General features: G+C 42.3%; 2 protein-coding genes across 2 annotated transcripts in view; both read right to left on the bottom strand.

The window, feature by feature from the left end:
- Positions 1-14771, bottom strand: part of LOC108695509 (zinc finger protein 208) — a 33393-nt gene extending 18622 nt beyond the window's left edge. The window contains exons 1-2 of the mRNA XM_041568105.1: positions 13611-14771; positions 253-637 (exon numbers count right to left, since the gene is read on the bottom strand). The gene's annotated coding sequence lies outside the window, so the exon portion shown is untranslated. The remainder of the gene's footprint in view (positions 1-252; positions 638-13610) is intronic.
- Positions 1139-18863, bottom strand: LOC121395248 (zinc finger protein 208-like). The gene is made up of 3 exons (XM_041568281.1): positions 17368-18863; positions 14787-16777; positions 1139-3304 (listed from the first exon to the last, which is right to left on the bottom strand). Exons 2-3 carry the CDS (start codon positions 16629-16631, stop codon positions 1856-1858), a joined length of 3294 nt encoding a protein of 1097 aa, XP_041424215.1. The 5' UTR covers positions 16632-16777; positions 17368-18863; the 3' UTR covers positions 1139-1855.
- Positions 18864-20122: the final 1259 nt, after the last annotated feature.

Below are 20122 nucleotides of genomic sequence, written 5' to 3'. Positions count from 1 at the left end.
CATCTATTATGCAAATTCCATACAAATGAACTAATACAGTAGGTAAAGGTACTGCATATACACACACACATTATAGCTTTATAAACTGCACTCAATTTAATCAACTTGTTATTTATTGGTCATTAATTGACCAACAATTCACGCTACACTTCATTATTCAAGTAATGAAACATTCAGTGAGCATTTCATTTATTTAATCATTTTTTAATGCATTCATTGTAAACACTCCTAATAAAATAATACAAAACTTACCAAAGGGATAGAGAGATGGAGAGAAATGAAGAGACCTCAGGGGTTCAAATGTAAAATGAAATGAAAGCAGTTGGTGGGGGGCACTTAGGGTTATACAGTTTTGTGGGTTATGGGGGTAATTAAGACCCACTTTGAATGGCAATTTGCTTCCTCCTCCTCCACAACGTAGACAGGAAAATTCCATGTTCCCCCAATTCACTGTGTTTGCTCCCCAGCACAGTAGCAGTAGAGAAGCAGATCAAATATATCCACTCTGGATCAATATGGCAGGCAGAGGGAAAGAGAAGTGACAGTTGCAGTAGTCAGCAGACCACCAAAATGCCCAATAGATCAATAAAACAGTGAGGCAGGAACCCCACCAGCTCCACAGCCGCTCCCTCCCTGCCTCTCTATGATTCCGTCACATGAAGGATGCTGGAGCCCGTCAGTGACATCATCAGGGCGACGCAGCTGAACATTGCGACACAATGAATGAACTGAAGCGCCGCAGGTTCAAAGGAGCAGCATCACCAGTCCAGTAGCCGGTGCTATGGGGAGTAGTGGTAGTAGGGCCTGCTGGGTCCGGGGGAGGCCATAGAGCACAGAGTTGTGGGAAAGAACTATTTATTTGTGCTAAACCAGAGATACAGTTGAGAGAGAAAAGCCGAAGGGCCACAGGACCACAAGGACTGGGCCCACTGGATTTTTCCTGGTTTTCCAGTGGCCAGTCTGACACTGCCCCCCATTGATATTCCTTTGTTCCTGTGAGGAAAGAGGCAGAGGAAAGTCAGAATCCAGGAGTAAAGAAAAAGATGTACCTTGGTGCTGCTCTGACACAAATAACTGGAACAGCCAATTACTTCAGTTTTTCCCCTTCAGAGTGTAAGTCCGGTCCTTGCCACATGGGATTGGCTAGACTGCAGGAAGTGTCACGTTTCTTCCTCAAAGCTCAGCCAATCCTCATGTGGCAGGACCGGGACTTACAAATTGAGCGGGAAAAACAGTCAGTAAAGATTATTCTTATTCTTTTTTCTCAGTAAACTGTTTGAGAAGACTTAGCCTCCCTCTATCCTTATTGGACATCTGCCCATGGCTATAGCTTTTTAGAGAACCATTTGCCACATTCTGTGCATGAGAAAAGAACAGGGAGAGACATATTCTTACATTCTGTGCAAATGAATGGGACTTTCTCACATGCCCCCCATTCTGTGCACATGTTCAATCTCTCCCTGTTTCAATTCCTCACTCAGTACAGTGAAACATTCTGTGCACTTAAATAGTTTCTCTCCTGTGTGAATTTTCAGGTGAGTATCAAGGCAGCTTTTTTTTGGTAAATTTAGCCTCACATTCTGTGCATATAAAAGTTCTCTTCTCTGGTGTTTTTTAAGGACTGTGTTTCAGCTAAAACTTTTCCCACATTCTGTGCACATGAATGGTTTCTCTCCTGTGTGACTTCTCAGGTGACAATGAAGGTGGCTTTTTGTTGCAAATCTTTTCCCACATTCTGTGCATGTAAAAGGTTTCTCTTCTGTGCAAATTATCTGCTGTTCTTTCAGGAAATATTTTATCCTAAAATCTTTCCCACATTCTCAGCATGTAAATGGTTTATTCGCGATCTGAAGTCTCAGTTGAAAATGAAGGTGGGTTTTTGCTGTAAATTTTCCCCACATTCTGCACGCGTGAAAACATTCTCCCCAGTGTGGGTAACAGAATGACACTCTAGGTTGTTCTTTGTAGAAAAAGGTTTGCCACATTCTGTACATGGGAAAGTTTCTTTTTTTATGTGAATTTTCTGGTGTCTGTTGAGGTATTTCTTTTTAGAGAACCATTTGTCACATTCTGTGCATGGAAAAGGTTTCTCCCCCGTGTGAATTCTTTGGTGTTCTTTAAGGATTATATTTCGGTTAAAACTTTTGCCACAATCTGTGCACATGAATGGTTTCTCTCCTGTGTGCGTTTTCTGGTGAGCTTTAAGAAGGCATTTTCTTGCAAAGCATTTCCCACACTCTGCACATGAGAACGGTTTCTCCCCCGTGTGAGTTCTCTGGTGTTTTCTAAGGGTACTGTTTTCTTTGAAACTTCTCCCACATTCTGTGCACTTGTATGGTCTTTCATCTGTGTGAATTCTCTGGTGTTTATTAAGGTCAGTTTTTGTTGTAAATCTTTTCCCACATTCTGTGCATATGAAAGGTTTCTCCCCTGTGTGAATTTTCTGGTGTTTTCTAAGGGTATTGATTAACTTGAAACTTTTTCCACATTCTGTGCACGTGTGCGGTCTCTCCCCAGTGTGAGTTTTCTGGTGATTTCTAAGGGTACCGCTTTGCCTGAAACTTTTCCCACATTCTTTGCACATAAATGGTTTCTCTTCCGTGTGAAGTCGCTGGTGTTTATTAAGGTCATCTTTTGTTGTGAATTTTTTCCCACATTCAGTGCATGTGTGCGGTCTCTCCCCTGTGTGAATTCTCTGGTGTTTTCTAAGGATACCGTGTAGCCTGAAACTTTTTCCACATTCTATGCACATAAATGGTTTCTCTCCTGTGTGAAGTCTCAGGTGTATAGTAAGGTTGGATTTTGTTGTAAATCTTTCCTCACATTCCGTGCATGTGTGCCGTTTCTCACCTGTGTGAATTCTCTGGTGTTCTTTAAGGCATTCTGTAAGCCTGAAACTTTTCCCACATTCTGTGCACTTGAATGGTTTCTCTCCTGTGTGAAGTCTCAGGTGTTTTTTAAGTTCAGTTTTTGTTGTAAATTTTTTCCCACATTCCATGCATGTGTAAGGTTTCTCCCCTGTGTGAATTCTGTGGTGTTCTTTAAGGCATTCTATGACCCTGAAACTTTTCCCGCATTCTGTGCACTTGTATGGTTTCTCTCCTGTGTGAAGTCTCATATGAACAAGAAGGTTGGCTTTTTTTGGAAATGTTTTCCCACATTCTGAGCATTTGAATTGTTTTCTTACTGAGGGAAGTTCTTTCTGGGAGTTGGGAATGTTCATTGTAATGATGGTGATTCTGAGTCTGATACAGATGTTTCTTTCCAATGTGAGGATTTGCTGGTGTTGGAGAAGTTGCACAGTCTAATGGTCTCTTGTCTTTATCCAAAGAATCACAATCATTGGCTTCTGGGGCTTCTCTATCTCTTCTTTATTTGATGCAAATATGTAAAAGAGGAAAAAAATAATTCATAAATGCTAATCACTGAAAAAATGTGTGTTATCTTTTGGTTTTGTATTTAAGCTTCCTGACTAGGTTTTTTTTTTATAGTTTAGTATAATCATCATGATAAGTCAGATAAATTATGCATTATGGCAACTTTCTACAAAGAAGAAAGTGAAATGATATTGTTGTCTTTTCTTCTTTTATCTAAGAAAGAAACAGTCCTGTCCTACTTTATGGCAGCTGAGATTCTAGCTATCTGTATAACAGAACATTCTGTCCCAGTGGCTGCACAGATCCTATCTGATCCCCATTGTAAGCAGCAGTTCTGTCCTGCTTTATGGCAGCTGAGGTTCTAGCTATCTGTATAACAGAACATTCTGTCCCAGTGGCTGCACAGATCCTATCTGATCCCCATTGTAAGCAGCAGTCCTGTCCTGCTTTATGGCAGCTGAGATTCTAGCTATCTGTATAACAGAACATTCTGTCCCAGTGGCTGCACAGATCCTATCTGATCCCCATTGTAAGCAGCAGTTCTGTCCTGCTTTATGGCAGCTGAGGTTCTAGCTATCTGTATAACAGAACATTCTGTCCCAGTGGCTGCACAGATCCTATCTGATCCCCATTGTAAGCAGCAGTCCTGTCCTGCTTTATGGCAGCTGAGATTCTAGCTATCTGTATAACAGAACATTCTGTCCCAGTGGCTGCACAGATCCTATCTGATCCCCATTGTAAACAGCAGTCCTGTCCTGCTTTATGGCAGCTGAGATTCTAGCTATCTGTATAACAGAACATTCTGTCCCAGTGGCTGCACAGTTCCTATCTGATCCCCACTGTAAGCAGCAGTCCTGTCCTGCTTTATGGCAGCTGAGATTCTAGCTATCTGTATAACAGAACATTCTGTCCCAGTGGCTGCACAGATCCTATCTGATCATTTACCTCTCACTTCCGGATTCCCTGGGACTTCCTTTTCCACAGATTCTTCCCCCAATCCTCACATCAGCTTCCCAGGCTCCTAGTGTTCTTGTCACCAGTCAGTTTGGGGCCAATTCATCCCGGGGCCAGTGGCTAGAGTCTCTGCCAGGAGCACTGCCATTCACATGTGGCAGTTTATGACAAACAAAACTCACTGCCTGTTCTGTGTGTGTAACTGCCACAAAATGCTGCTCTGGCCCCTCCCCCAAGGAGACAGGAGCTTCATGGTCCTAGTGCTGGTGGGATTTCCCAGTATTCAAATGACTTGCTCCTCTCAGTTGTGTGTCCCACTATGTGACCATGTGACCAGCATTACATTACTGAGATGTTGGTGTCATTATCAGGAATATTTTTATAGGGCAAAGAGAAACCTCACCACAGAGGGAAATGAAACAAATGCAGCTTGTAACAGGGACAAAAACATTGAAATATAAGATTTAGTTCATCTATTAATCACAACACTGATTAAAGCTCATTCCCTGGGTGTAATACACATATGAGTGGCTGAGGGGTGACTGATACTGTTTGTAGTACAAATCCTGCCATGCTCTTCATTACTGTGTTTAGTACACGTATGGGACCTGTTATCCACAATATTATCCATATTCACAAACACAAATCCGCCTAAATTCCAACTCAACCGCCACTTTTCATATTTTTTAGCGAAAGAAAGACTATTTACAGACACTTTTATGAATTTGTCTTTCAAACAACAATGGCACAAAAACATTTTAAACAACATTTTCTCCCGATATTTTAAAAATGGAGATTGATCAGTGTCAGATCAATTCTAAAATAATCTGCTCTGCTTTGGTTCAGCCAATCTTCATTTCACGGCTCTTGTAGGTGCCCCATTGGGGGATTATTCTCATATTAATAGGGATCAGCATTTTATAGTCAGGGCACAAGTTTGTGTCTAACCCTATAGTGTAAAAGCCTCATTAACAAAACACTGATTAAACTAAATAAGTGTATTTTATATCATTTTATATGTAAAAAGTCACACTTGCATTATTTTATTAGTTTTAGTTTAATGAATGAGACAATATTAGCAATTTGAGCGAATTTATTATCTAATGGAAAAGTAAAGCTTCCCAGGATTTTTTTTTTAGTTTTAGTAGCAATTAGACACTTGATCTAAGATAATAAAAACTATTTCTGATACAAATCCCTGTATTATGCAAAATAGCATTTCTTGTATTTAGACCCTTATATCTTGTTACAGAAGTGGAATTACACAGTTTTATTACACAATTACACAGTTTATTATAAAATGTATTAGTACAACATCTAGAATCTAACACCAGTTCCCCTCCAATGTTCAGGAGATCAGTTTCTTTAGTAGTGGTGGGAGGAGACCAGTTTCTCTAGTAGTGGTGGGGAGGAGGGCAGTTCCTCTAGTAGTGGTGGGGAGGAGATCAGTTCCTCTAGTAGTGGTGGGGAGGAGATCAGTTTCTCTAGTAGTGGTGGGAGGAGACCAGTTTCTCTAGTAGTGGTGGGGAGGAGAGCAGTCTCTCTAGTAGTGGTGGGAAGGAGATCAGTTTCTTTAGTAGTGGTGGGAAGGAGATCAGTTTCTTTAGTAGTGGTGGGGAGGAGACCAGTTTCTCTAGTAGTGGTGGGGAGGAGGGCAGTTCCTCTAGTAGTGGTGGGGAGGAGATCAGTTTCTCTAGTAGTGGTGGGGAGGAGACCAGTTTCTCTAGTAGTGGTGGGGAGGAGGGCAGTTCCTCTAGTAGTGGTGGGGAGGAGATCAGTTTCTCTAGTAGTGGTGGGAGGAGACCAGTTTCTCTAGTAGTGGTGGGGAGGAGAGCAGTCTCTCTAGTAGTGGTGGGAAGGAGATCAGTTTCTTTAGTAGTGGTGGGAAGGAGATCAGTTTCTTTAGTAGTGGTGGGGAGGAGACCAGTTTCTCTAGTAGTGGTGGGAGGAGATCAGTTTCTCTAGTAGTGGTGGGGAGGAGACCAGTTTCTTTAGTAGTGGTGGGGAGGAGACAAGTTTCTCTAGTAGTAGTGGGGAGGAGAGCAGTCTCTCTAGTAGTGGTGGGAAGGAGATCAGTTTCTTTAGTAGTGGTGGGAGGAGACCAGTTTCTCTAGTAGTGGTGGGGAGGAGGGCAGTTCCTCTAGTAGTGGTGGGGAGGAGATCAGTTTCTCTAGTAGTGGTGGGGAGGAGAGCAGTCTCTCTAGTAGTGGTGGGGAGGAGACCAGTTTCTCTAGTAGTGGTGGGAGGAGACCAGTTTCTCTAGTAGTGGTGGGGAGGAGAGCAGTCTCTCTAGTAGTGGTGGGAAGGAGATCAGTTTCTTTAGTAGTGGTGGGGAGGAGACCAGTTTCTCTAGTAGTGGTGGGAGGAGACCAGTTTCTCTAGTAGTGGTGGGGAGGAGGGCAGTTCCTCTAGTAGTGGTGGGGAGGAGATCAGTTTCTCTAGTAGTGGTGGGGAGGAGACCAGTTTCTCTAGTAGTGGTGGGGAGGAGAGCAGTCTCTCTAGTAGTGGTGGGAAGGAGACCAGTTTCTCTAGTAGTGGTGGGAGGAGATCAGTTTCTCTAGTAGTGGTGGGAGGAGATCAGTTTCTCTAGTAGTGGTGGGAGGAGAGTGGGCTCTCTAGAAGGTGGTGGGGTCAATAGCAGCCTCTCTATTAGTGGTGGGGAGGAGAGCAGTTTCTCTAGTAGTGGTGGGGAGGAGAGCATAACCAGGTCTAAATATAATGTGTTTATAGGGGATTCAATTATTAGGAAAGTGGGTAGGGTAATCTGTCATCTGGATTGCTTCAACTGAATAATTTGCTCTCAATCGCATTTCAGGTCCCTTGGATATGTCATGTATTACATTCTGTTAATACATTCACATTGCATATATTACATCCATTTTTCATTTATTTCATATTCCCATTTTCCTCTACATATATCATATCCCATTGCCTTATTCCTTGATCTAATGTTTCTATAAATCTTTACCAGGGGGACCATATCTTCCAGTATATTCCACTATTATTATGGTATATGTATGTTCATTTCTCTGTCTAATTTCCTCAACAGATCTCATCCAATTATTATATGACGGTGGTTTCTTGGATTTGAAGTTCCTGGGAATAAGTGTTTTGGTGATTTGGATTTTCCAACATCTTATGGTTCTCCAGGTTAACGTTCAATAGTAGAACTGCATATTCTTTTACCCGAATTCTAATTGATGTTATTTTATAAACACTCTCTAAAACTTGAGCCCAGTATTCTTTCAAGACTGGACATGTTATGCAAATATGAATGAGTTCCCTCACTTTCATTACCAACACAAATTGGAGGTATGTGCTGGTGTATAGTGCCATCTGGTTACCATTTTATATATTGCTTCTTTTATTTTCCAAGCCCTTGTCATCTTATTCCCATGCTTCAATATCTTTACCCATGTCTGTTTTGCTTTGTTTATGCCCAATTCTTTCTACCATTGGGAACAAAATGAGAAAGGCTTCAATTCTTCTCTGTTTAGTATAATATTGTAGACTTTTGATAAAGGTTTAATGATTTCTAGGTCTGTCTCTATTATCTGTTCCCATTGGGTTAAAGGTCTTTCCCAATTATTTTCTCTATGGGTATTTATAAAATGGTACCATTGGTAATATCCCCTCTAGGATGTTTCCCCCACCTCCTTTGTAACTTATGTAGAGGGATCATCTTGCCTCCTCTAATAAAATCCTGTATTTTAGTGGGTCTATCATCCCATTTCTCCCACCTTGCATATGCTCCCCTTTCCATGCTTGGTAAAAAGTTGGGCTTATGCATAAGTGGATGTAACACATATGGGGCACTAGTCAAATGCATAGCAGATTTGTTCTCATGCCATACTTTAAGAGTAGTACTAATTAATGAGTTTTGTGATATTCTCTTATAGGCATTAGGCCACAATCCATGTAGGTGCCTCTGAGAGGACATTGTGGTAGGGATAATCCAAACTTGACTCACTGTGTTTGATGTCCATCATCAAATTTCCCCTCTCACAACAAGCTTTATACTGGGTTTTTACAGGGATTGGACACTGGTTATAACCACAATTACCAGACTGAGAATATGAGCATAACATCCTCACATGTTGCAACACCAGCAAAAGAGCAACCAATTCTGTTATTTATATTCAGATACATTTTCCAGTTGATCTTTGAGAGATGAGTAAAGTGTTTCACCAGTTGTGCTGGTCGTTTATTAGAGCAATAAGTATTTCATGTACATCTCTATATCTCAGAATTGTGCTGCACTGTTCTATCACACCTAAATCCTGGGTGCTGTCTATTTCCACACTAAGGGGCAAATTCACTAAGCGCCGAACGCTAGCGTTACTTCGCTAGCGTTTGGCATTTTCGTTACTGCGCAAATTCACTAACGAACGCTGGCGTAGATTCGCTAGTGTTACTTCGCACCCTTACGGCTGGCGAATTTTACTACGCAAATTCACTAACGCACGCAGTGTACTGAACGCTACCTTTTACGCTAGACTTCCTTCGCCACCTCAGACCAGGCGAAGCGCAATAGAGTAGATAGGGATTGTTTCAAAAAAAGTTTAAATTTTTTCAAAGTCCCAAAAAACGCTGGCGTGTTTTCTACATTATGGGTGATAGGCTGAAAAAGGTCGAAATTTTTTTTGGGGCTCCCCTCCTTCCCCCCTACATTTCCTGACTCATGGCAACTTACCTATACAGTGGGCACATGTGTAGGGCAAAATAAAATTTTTATTTGATGTTTTGAAGGTTTCCCAGGCATTTGTAGTGCTGATACGTATTCCTCCATTGAAATTTGAATTTGGCGCCGTACGCAAATTAACCATCGCTAGCGTAACTTTGCTTCGCTTAGCGAATCAACGCTAGCGCAACTTCGCAACCGTACGCTACCCCTGAGCACAACTTCGGATTTTAGTGAATTTGCGAAGCGCTGGCGAAACTACGCCTGGTGAAGTGCTGCGAAGTTACGCCTGGCGCAACTTCGCATCTTAGTGAATTTGCCCTTAAATTTCACTGCAATTTGCTTCTGTTGCCTTGTACAGTCCCTGCACCCACTAGCCTATTTTTAAAGGACCAGTAACGTCAAAAATTTTTACAACAAAATTCGTTAGAATACAACGAAAAAAAAACATCAACACAAATTAAAATTTAAAATAGCAAAGCCTTTATTAAGAAATAACTTACAGAAAGTCCACTTCCTGTCCTCTTCAGAAACGGCGAAAAGGCGACCATCCATCCTGCAGCGCTTGATTTATTCTCCTGGCTATTCACTGACAGTGCCCGATCGCCTTCTCCAGCTCTTCTTCATCCTCCGTCATCCAGCAGCAGTAGGAAGGCGATGTCTCCAAACCCCGCTCCTCCGCTCCAGGAATGCAGCCCTGACTGCCGACCCACCGACTGTGTGGGTTGTCGGAAAGAAGCAGCGACGCATCCGGATCTGTGACAGCTTTACCTTGGAGTGCGGTGCTTCCCAGCTGTGCTGCTGCTGCTGCCATTGCTGCTATAGAGGAGCCCTGAGATCGTGGATGGAGCAGACTGTTCGGGTTGTCGGCAAGAAGCAGAGAAGCATCTAGAGCAACAACTCCGGTTCCTCCGCATTGGTGCAGCTCTGAGCCGGCAGCGATCACAACTAGAGCAGGGGGCAGCCCGCGGAGCCTTGGATGCGCGACCGATCCTACCCGAAGTACAGTTGCCAAAAGACTGGATCATTGTTTCACAGAAGCCAGCAGATGCGCCTCTGAAGCAACAACTCCGGTTCCTCCGCATTGGTGCAGCTCTGAGCCGGCATCGATCACAACTATAGCACGGGGCAGCCCGCAGAGCCTTGGATGCGCGACGGATCCTATCCGAAGTACAGTGGCCGCCGAAAGACTGGATCATTGTTTCACAGAAGCCGGCAGATGCGCCTCTGCTTCTTGCCGACATCCCGCACAGTCTGCTCCATCCACTATCTCAGGGCTCCTCTATAGCAGCAATGGCAGCAGCAGCAGCACAGCTGGGAAGCACCGCACTCCAAGGTAAAGCTGTCACAGATCCGGATGCGTCGCTGCTTCTTTCCGACAACTCACACAGTCGGTGGGTCGGCAGTCAGGGCTGCATTCCTGGAGCGGAGGAGCAGGGTTTGGAGACATCGCCTTCCTACTGCTGCTGGATGAAGGAGGATGAAGAAGAGCTGGAGAAGGCGATCAGGCACTGTCAGTGAATAGCCAGGAGAAGAAATCGAGCGCTGCAGGATGGATGGTCGCCTTTTCGCCGTTTCTGAAGAGGACAGGAAGTGGACTTTCTGTAAGTTATTTCTTAATAAAGGCTTTGCTATTTTAAATTTTAATTTGTGTTGATGTTTTTTTTTCGTTGTATTCTAACGAATTTTGTTGTAAAAATTTTTGACGTTACTGGTCCTTTAAGCCTTTTTTCTGCCCCTGTTTTACACTTAGTTTTAGGAATGGCTTCCTTGCTTTTATCTTTTCTATCTGATGCTCTTGTACAAGACATTGTAGATCTATCAATAAAAAGTTAATGCTGTTTATTAGAAACCCTAACCCTAAACTTGTAACTTTTGTGCATTACCATTATCCCTTTTTACCAGTGAGCCACATTCAAAAATAAAAAAAGAGCAACACAGACATGCAAAAAGTTCCTGGGGTGCCAAATAAGGGCTGGTTGGCTATTTGGTGGCCCCTATGTGGACTTGCAGACTACAAGAGACTCTATATAGCAATACACCTGGTTTTTATACAACCAAAACTTGCCTCCAAGCCTGGAATTCAAAAATAATCACCTGCTTTGAGGCCACTGGGAGCAACATCCAAGGGGTTGGAGAGCAACATGTTACTCATGAGCTACTGGTTGGGGATCACTGATGTAGATGCTGAAAAACTGTGACGCAGGCAAGAGAACATCAAGCTTCATATTGACACACCATGCACAAAAAAGCCATGCAATCCTGCTGCAGCATCATGCTTAAAATCTGCCAAAATCGTAGCATGCATGCTTTTTTTTCAAAATACATCAGTTAATAGTGCTGTTCCTGCAGATTTATGCACTGAAATCCATTTTTCTAAAGAGCAAATGGATTTTTTATATTTCATTTTGAATTCTGTCATGGGGATAGACATATTGTGAGTTTCTCAATTGCCCCCCGTCATGTGACTGTGCTCTCTTTACTGCTAAAGAAACAAAAATGACTGAGCAATAATAGCCGAGATATATTTGGCTTTAATAAAGGGTGTCACTACTTAAATTGCTGTAATGTAAACCTAAAAAACTGAATAGGACTTAATCCCCAGAAAGCAATATAATACTGTACTTAAAGGAGAAGGAAAGCTACAGAGGCATTTTATTGCCAATAGATTAGCTGCAATAGTGCAAGCTAGAATGCTATATTTATTCTGTTGAATGTTTTACCATACCTGAGTAAAAAGCTCTAGAAACTCTCTGTTTGTTTAGGATAGGAGCTGCAGTATTAATGTGGTGTGACATCACTTCCTGCCTGAGTCTCTCCCTGCTCTGGGCTCAGATTACAGTAGAGAAGGGAGGGGTGGGGGAGAGGAGAGGAGCAAACTGAGCATGCTCACGCCCAGGGCAATGAGGTTTAAGCTGAAAACAGGAAGTCTGATACAGAAGCCCATGAGTACACAATAGAAGGAAAGAAATGTGCTGTTTCTTATTTAGATGGACCTTTCTGATAAGGCTTACTTAGTTTTAACCTTTCCTTCTCCTTTAATCGATAATGCATATAGTTAAAATGGTGATATTTATTGATCAGCCATGCCAACAAATGCAATTAAAAACACATTAAAAACCCTAAGCCTCCTGAAAAAAAATGCCCCCCTTCTATCCGTCACAAGTAATGTCTTGTATATCAGAATCAGTCTACTGCAGCTCCCATTTAGGCACTTATCTTGGTATCCAAAATACTTTGATATGAAATCAGTGTATTGCTTGTATCTTTAGGTGCACAGGTTGGCTAGTATGTGAGTTATAGTTCAGTGCTTACTAACAGCATATAAATAAGAACAATGCACATGGTGCCAATACTTATCAGTCATTGCAAGTGTAGTGTAGATAAACTCAATGTTTGGTTAAGACCTCCATCCAATGAGCAGCGTATCTCTTAAATTCAACCAGTGCCCACCTGGGGAGAGACTGTTACTGCGAGACTTCTGTTCACAGGATCAGAGAGGGGCCCCTTCTCTACAGACATCTTATCCTCTTAACAGCCAGTTCACTAGCCCTGTAGCCACATTAAGCATCACAACATCATCCGGCCTCATTCCACAACCTCACTGTCCTCACTTTGAAGAACCATATACATTGCTACACATGGAAATTCTGATACTAAGTTTAATATTCAGTAACCAAAATACTTGATGATCAGACTAAGTGACTACAAGTTCCCCGGCACCTGCAGTCTGTCAGGTTATATTAATGTTTCTATGTATGAACTCGCTGTAGAGAATTCACGTAAATCCCATCTGGTGATGCAGAAAATGATGTAAGTGTAACAGGGACTTTAGATTGTAAGCTCAATGGGCAGAGACTGATCAAAATGTAATAACATCTATTATGCAAAATCCATACAAATGAAGCTTGAAAGGCAGCCCATGTAGTAATAAAGTAGGTAAAGGTACTGCATATACACACACATATTATAGCTTTATAAACTGCACTCAATTTAATCAACTTGTTATTCATTGGTCATTAATTGACTAAAAATTCATGTTACACTTCATTAATTATTCATGTTTTATTAATCATATTATTCATTAAAGTAATAATTAATTCAGTGAGCATTTCATTTATTCAATCAATTTTTAATGCATTCATTGTAAACACTCCTAATAAAATAATACAAAACTTACCCAGGGATAGAGAGATGGAGAGATGAAAGGGAGTATGGAGATTGGCAGGAAGATAATAGGGCAAAGAGAAATGAAGAGACCTCAGGGGTTTAAATGTAAAATGAAATGAAAGCAGTTGGTGGGGGGCACTTAGGGTTATACAGTCTTTGTGGCTTATGGGGGTAATTAAGACCCACTTTGAATGGCAATTTGCTTCCTCCTCCTCCACAACGTAGAGAGGAAAATTCCATGTTCCCCCAATTCACTGTGTTTGCTCCCCAGCACAGTAGCAGTAGAGAAGCAGATCAAATATATCCACTTTGGATCAATATGGCAGGCAGAGGGAAAGAGAAGTGACAGTTGCAGTAGTCAGCAGACCACCAAAATGCCCAATAGTGAGGCAGGAACCCCACCAGCTCCACAGCCGCTCCCTCCCTACCTCTCTATGATTCCGTCACATGAAGGATGCTGGAGCCCGTCAGTGACATCATCAGGGCGACGCAGCTGAACATGCGACACAATGAATGAACTGAAGCGCCGCAGGTTCAAAGGAGCAGCATCACCAGTCCAGTAGCCGGTGCTATGGGGAGTAGTGGTAGTAGGGCCTGCTGGGTCCGGGGGAGGCCATAGAGCACAGAGTTGTGAGAAAGAACTATTTATTTGTGCTAAACCAGAGATACAGTTGAGTAGAGAAAAGCCGAGTGGCCACAGGGACCCACAAGGACTGGGCCCACTGGGATTTTTCCTGGTTTTCCAGTGGGCCAGTCTGACACTGCCCCCCATTGATATTCCTTTGTTTTTGTGAGGAAAGAGGCAGAGGAAAGTCAGAATCCAGGAGTAAAGAAAAAGATGTACCTTGGTGCTGCTCCTGCCACAAATAACTGGGAACAGCCAATTACTTCAGCTTTTCCCCTTCAGAGTGTAAGTCCCGGTCCTGCCACGTGGGGATTGGCTAGACTGCAGGAAGTTTCACATGTCTTTCTCCAAGCCCAGCCAATCCCTGTGTGGCAGGACCGGGACTTACAAATTGAGCGGGAAAACAGTGAGTAAAGATTTTTCTTATTTTTTTTTCTCAGTAAAGTGTGTGAGAAGACTTAGCCTCCCTCTATCCTTATTGGACTTGAACTTCATCCTTTTAGAGAACCATTTGCCACTTTCTGTGCATGAGAAAAGAACGGGGAGAGACATATTCTTACATTCTGTGCATATGAAAGGTTTCTCCCCAGTGTGAGTTGTGAGGGGGTAGAAAAGACTTTCCCACATACTGTACATGTAAATGTTCTTTCTTCTGTGTGAAGTTACGAGTGTTGTTCAAGGGTTTCCCTACACGAGCATTGTTTTCCACATTCTGTACATGTAAATGGGTTCTCTCCTATGAGAACACTTACGTGAGAAGAAAGTCTGTCCTTTGTAGAGAAGCTTTTTCCTCAGTCTTTACGAGTGAAAGGTTTCTCCCCTGTGTGATTTCTGAGAAGGTTTGTCTTTATATTAAAAGTGTGACTTCTCAGATAACTATGAAGCAGACATTTTCTTGCAAATCGTTTCCAACACGGGAAAGGTTTCTCCCCTGTCTAAATTCTTTGGTGTTTTCAAAGGGTTCTGCTTTGTCTTAAACTTCTTCCACATTCTGTGCACATAAATGGTTTTCATCTGTGTGAAGTCTCTGGTGTTTATTAAGGTCATTTTTTCTTGGAAATTTTTTCCCACATTCTGTGCATGTAAAAGGTTTCTCCCCTGTGTGAATCTTTTGGTGTTCTTTAAAGATTGTATTTCGGCTAAAATTTTTCCCACATTCTGTGCATGTGAAAGGTTTCTCCCCTGTGTGAATTTTCTGGTGTTCTTTAAGGATTGTATTTCGGCCAAAACTTTTCCCACATTCTGTACACATGAATGGTTTCTCTCCTGTGTGAGTTCTCTGGTGAGTATTAAGCAGGCATTTTCTTGCAAATCTTTTCCCACACTCTGCACATGGGAAAGGTTTCTCCCCTGTGTGAATTTTCTGGTGTTCTTTAAGGATTGTATCTCGGCCAAAACTTTTCCCACATACTGTACACATGAATGGTTTCTCTCCTGTGTGAGTTCTCTGGTGAGTATTAAGCAGGCATTTTCTTGCAAATCTTTTCCCACACTCTGCACATGGGAAAGGTTTCTCCCCTGTGTGAACTTTTTGGTGTTCTTTAAGGATTGTATTTTGGCTAAAACATTTCCCACATTCTGTACACATGAATGGTTTCTCTCCTGTGTGAGTCCTCTGGTGAGCATGAAGCAGGCATTTTCTTGAAAATCTTTTCCCACACTCTGCACATGAGAAAAGTTTCTCCCCTGTGTGAATTCTCTGGTGTTGTCTAAGGGTACTGCTATGTCTGAAACTTCTCCCACATTCTGTGCACATAAATGTTTTCTCCTGTTTTCTCACGGTGTGAAGTATCTGGTGTTTATTAAGGTCATTTTTTCTTGTAAATGTTTTCCCACATTCTGTGCATGTGAAAGGTTTCTCCCCAGTGTGAATTTTCTGGTGATTTCTAAGGGTATCGCTTTGCCTGAAACTTTTCCCACATTCTGTGCATGTGTGTGGTTTCTCCCCTGTGTGAATTCTCTGGTGTTTTCTAAGGGTCCCGCTTTGCCTGAAACTTTTCCCACATTCTGTGCATGTGTGTGGTTTCTCCCCTGTGTGAATTCTCTGGTGTTTTCTAAGGGTCTCGCTTTGCCTGAAACTTTTCCCACATTCTGTGCACATAAATGGTTTCTCTTCTGTGTGAAGTCTTATATGAATCAGAAGGTCATTTTTTTTTGCAAATGTTTTCCCACATTCTGTGCACTTGTATGGTTTCTCTCCTGTGTGAAGTCTTAGATGTTTTCTAAGGTCGGTTTTTGTTGTAAAATCTTTCCCACATTCCCTGCATGTGTACGGTTTCTCCCCTGTGTGAATTCTCTGGTGTTCTTTAAGGGATTTAGTTAGCCTGAAACTTTTCCCACATTGTGTGCATGTGTGCGGTCTCTCCCCTGTGTGAATTCTCTGGTGTATTTTAAGGCATTCTTTTAGCCTGAAACTTTTCCCACATTCTGTGCACATAAATGGTTTCTCTCCTGTGTGAAGTCTCATATGATTAAGAAGGTCAGTTTTTTTTGCATATGTTTTCCCACATTCTGAGCACTTGTATGGTTTCTCTCCTGTGTGAAGTCTCAGATGTTTTCTAAGGTCGGTTTTTGTTGAAAAGCTTTTCCCACATTCCCTGCATGTGTACGGTTTCTCCCCTGTGTGAATTCTCTGGTGTTCTTTAAGGGATTTAGTTAGCCTAAAACTTTTCCCACATTCTGAGCATTTGTATGGTTTCTCTCCTGTGTGAAGTCTCATATGAATAAGAAGGTTAGATTTTTTTGCAAATGTTTTCCCACATTCTGAGCATTCAAATTGTTTTCCTACTGAGGGAAGTTCCTTCTGGGAGTTGGGAATGTTCATTGTAATGATGGTGATTCTGAGTCTGATACAGATGTTTCTTTCCAATGTGAGTATTTGCTGGTGTTGGAGAAGTTGCACAGTCTAATGGTCTCTTGTCTTTATCCAAAGAATCACAATCATTGGCTTCTGGGGCTTCTCTACCTCTTCTTTATTTGATGCAAATATGTAAAAGAGGAAAAGGAAAAACACTTAATATACAGTTGTCTTTCCTTATTTCTAAGAAGGAGAAGTTTTTGATTTATGGCTGAGATTCCAGCTATCTGTATAACAGAGCATTCAATCATAGGCGCCCATTGAAGCACTGAGTTAAAAGTACCTAATAAATATGTCTTAAAAATTTTTAGGTCCTGTGGGGCCAAGTATGACACTGTTCACACTGAAACACAGAACAGAAGAAACGTTATGATTTATACCCTCCATACATGGGGCAGATATTGGAATATCTCTTAAGAGAACGGGGAAGTGTCAGGTGACATATATAAAGCCAATGAGAAAACATTGCAGTTTTTCTCCAGATTCCTTATGTAGAGCCTGTGTTGTCCCTTGTTCCCTCACTACAACTCCCAGCATGCCCAGAGAGCACACAGGGCCTGTAGCTGAGCAGAGCCATTTTGGTGCAGCATGTCTTTGGCTAAACACTATGGCTGATTAGAACATAATGGGGGGCATTAGATTGGATCAGTAGCACTGGCTCAGAGCTTTGTGCAGAGCAGCAGTGTGACATCCAATCATTTACCTCTCACTTCCCGATTCCCTGGGACTTCCTTTTCCACAGATTCTTCCCCCAATCCTCACATCAGCTTCCCAGGCTCCTAGTGTTCTTGTCACCAGTCAGTTTGGGGCCAATTCATCCCGGGGCCAGTGGCTAGAGTCTCTGCCAGGAGCACTGCCATTCACATGTGGCAGTTTATGACAAACAAAACTCACTGCCTGTTCTGTGTGTGTAACTGCCACAAAATGCTGCTCTGGCCCCTCCCCCAAGGAGACAGGAGCTTCATGGTCCTAGTGCTGGTGGGATTTCCCAGTATTCAAATGACTTGCTCCTCTCAGTTGTGTGTCCCACTATGTGACCATGTGACCAGCATTACATTACTGAGATGTTGGTGTCATTATCAGGAATATTTTTATAGGGCAAAGAGAAACCTCACCACAGAGGGAAATGAAACAAATGCAGCTTGTAACAGGGACAAAAACATTGAAATATAAGATTTAGTTCATCTATTAATAACAACACTGATTAAAGCTCATTCCCTGGGTGTAATACACATATCAGTGGCTGAGGGGTGACTGATACTGTTTGTAGTACAAATCCTGCCATGCACTTCATTACTATCAGCTATTAGTTATTAGGCTTCTCAGCGTGTGTCTCTTGATGGGAACAGGAAGGCAAGGACAGAACTAGGGGTCGGCAGAAGAGGCACATTCGTAGGGTGCAAAGTTGAAGGGGCACCAGGCACAGTACCTCTTCTGCAGGATTCCCCCTAGTTTAGACCCCTGTGTCCCCACCTTTGGCATAGACAAGAAGACACCGGCACAGCATGGGTATTACTAGCAGGTATAACCTTGCTCGTTTATTGCGGATGCAACGTTTCGGGGCGTGACCCCTTTCTCAAGCATCCCCACCTTAGGCAGCAATTTCAGCACTGCGGCCACTCACACTCTTCCACGCATGTATGCATCATTGGTGCATGCACTGGTCTGTGCATGCGTGCTATTGTTCATGCGCTGGTCTGTGCATGTGCGCGCTATTGTTCATGCACATGCAATTGTTCATGCACACGCATGTGGAGGGGGCAACATAGTCAGCTGGGTTGCCTAGGGCACCCAGATGACTTGGCATAGCACTGCAGGAAGGTGACTGTGTTTAGTACAGAAATTGGACCTGTGGTGTTTATACAAATGGCCTGTAGGTGTCACTGTGTACAAGAGTATACTGTGCATACATAGTACTTTCTATAAATGCTTAAAGTGTTAGAGTTGAAGTTCCTTTTTGAAGTGTAATGGCTGCATGAAATTGCTAATAAAGCACCGTTATACCCTATTCATCCTCGGCTATCAAATTGGGTTGCCACTTGGTTGGTATTTTACTGGCCTGGCCGGTAAAAATGATGGTTGATCCCAATGTTATTAATAGGAAAGATACATATATAAGAAGGCTGGTATTTTTTTCCAGAAAAGGTGGCAACCCTAGTAGACATAACAAATTGCCGATGAGATGTCTATTCTATCTCTGCAGCAGTTGCACTACATGTTTTGGACCTAACTGGTCCTTCCTCTGGTGCATGTTACAAACAGTGTGAGCAAAATCAGCTTTTAAGCACTTCATTACCCATAAACCCCACATGTGTCTACAGCTCCATCTTGTGGCCAGTAAACAGAATGCATCAGCATATCTTTCAACAATTGAATACTGTAGACACACGTGGGGTTTATGGGTAATGAAGTGCTTAAAAGTTGATTTTGCTCACACTGTTTGTAACATGCACCTGAGGAAGGGCCAGTTGGGTCCGAAACATGTAGTGCATCAATAAAAACTACATTTATCACAGTTTTGAAGACTCTCCAGAGTTCCTTAGTTATACAACACTTCACTGGGTTGTGCAAAGAACTTTGTACACAAAGTTAGGTTGAGACCAGATGTAAAACCAGTACTTGAGAAATTGAGGCGATTGCCCTACTCTATAAAGGAGGCCGTCTCACAGGAACTAAAGAAATGAGTAGAACAAGATGTGTTTAAAACACAGAATCATCTGAATGGGTTTCATGAATAGTTATAACAATGAAGAAAACTAGAATTATTCGATTGTGTGTTGATCTCAGTGAACCTAATAAAGCAGTTGTTATAGATAATCCTCCCTTGCTGCACACAGAGGAAATATTTCCAGAACTCGGAGCAGCAAAATTCTATTCCACCCTGGATCTTCAGAGGGCTTTTCATGAAGTATTACTGCATGAGGAATACAGAGATCTCCCTGCATTTATCAACCATGATGGTTTTTTTTGGTTAAAGCGTGTACCTTATGGACTGGCTTCAGCACTGAGTTGTTTTCAAAGACTGATGTCTTCTACACTCCATGAAATACCTGGTGTACAATGCTACCTGCATGATATAATTGTCTGCGCTCCAACAATGGAACTTCATGACAAGTACCTAAAAATTTTTCTAAAATGCATTGATTCTGCAGGACTAAAAATGGAACCTTTCCAAATGCCACTTCAGACAAACTCAGTTATCATTTCTGGGTCATATAATTTCACAAGATGGATTACTGGCTGACCCTGACCATGTCAACGCTGTTATACAATCACCTACTCCATCTGATTTCCAGACCTTATGAGCTTTCTTAGGTCTAACTTCGTGGTATTCTAAGTTTATTCCCAATTATGCTTCATTTGTGGAGCCACTTAGAGCACCTCTACATGGAACTTCAAGTCTGGTTTGGTCAGAGACGGCTCAACATAGCTTTGAAATACTGAAACGGCTAATTGTG

Source organism: Xenopus laevis, chromosome 6S (genome assembly GCF_017654675.1).
Source record: "Xenopus laevis strain J_2021 chromosome 6S, Xenopus_laevis_v10.1, whole genome shotgun sequence".
Classification (NCBI taxonomy): Eukaryota; Metazoa; Chordata; class Amphibia; order Anura; family Pipidae; genus Xenopus; species Xenopus laevis.
Note: the sequence above shows the minus strand (reverse complement) of the source record. Positions and strands in the feature narration are given on the sequence as shown.

Excerpts from the sequence above, each read along its gene's own strand:
- LOC121395248 (XM_041568281.1), bottom strand. The coding sequence starts at position 16,631 with ATGAACATTCCCAACTCCCAGAAGGAACTTCCCTCAGTAGGAAAACAA. Across the intron at positions 3,305-14,786 it reads GTGCACAGAATGTGGAAGAA|ACTGTGCAACTTCTCCAACA; the intron begins GTTTAAGACAAA and ends AGAGACCATTAG.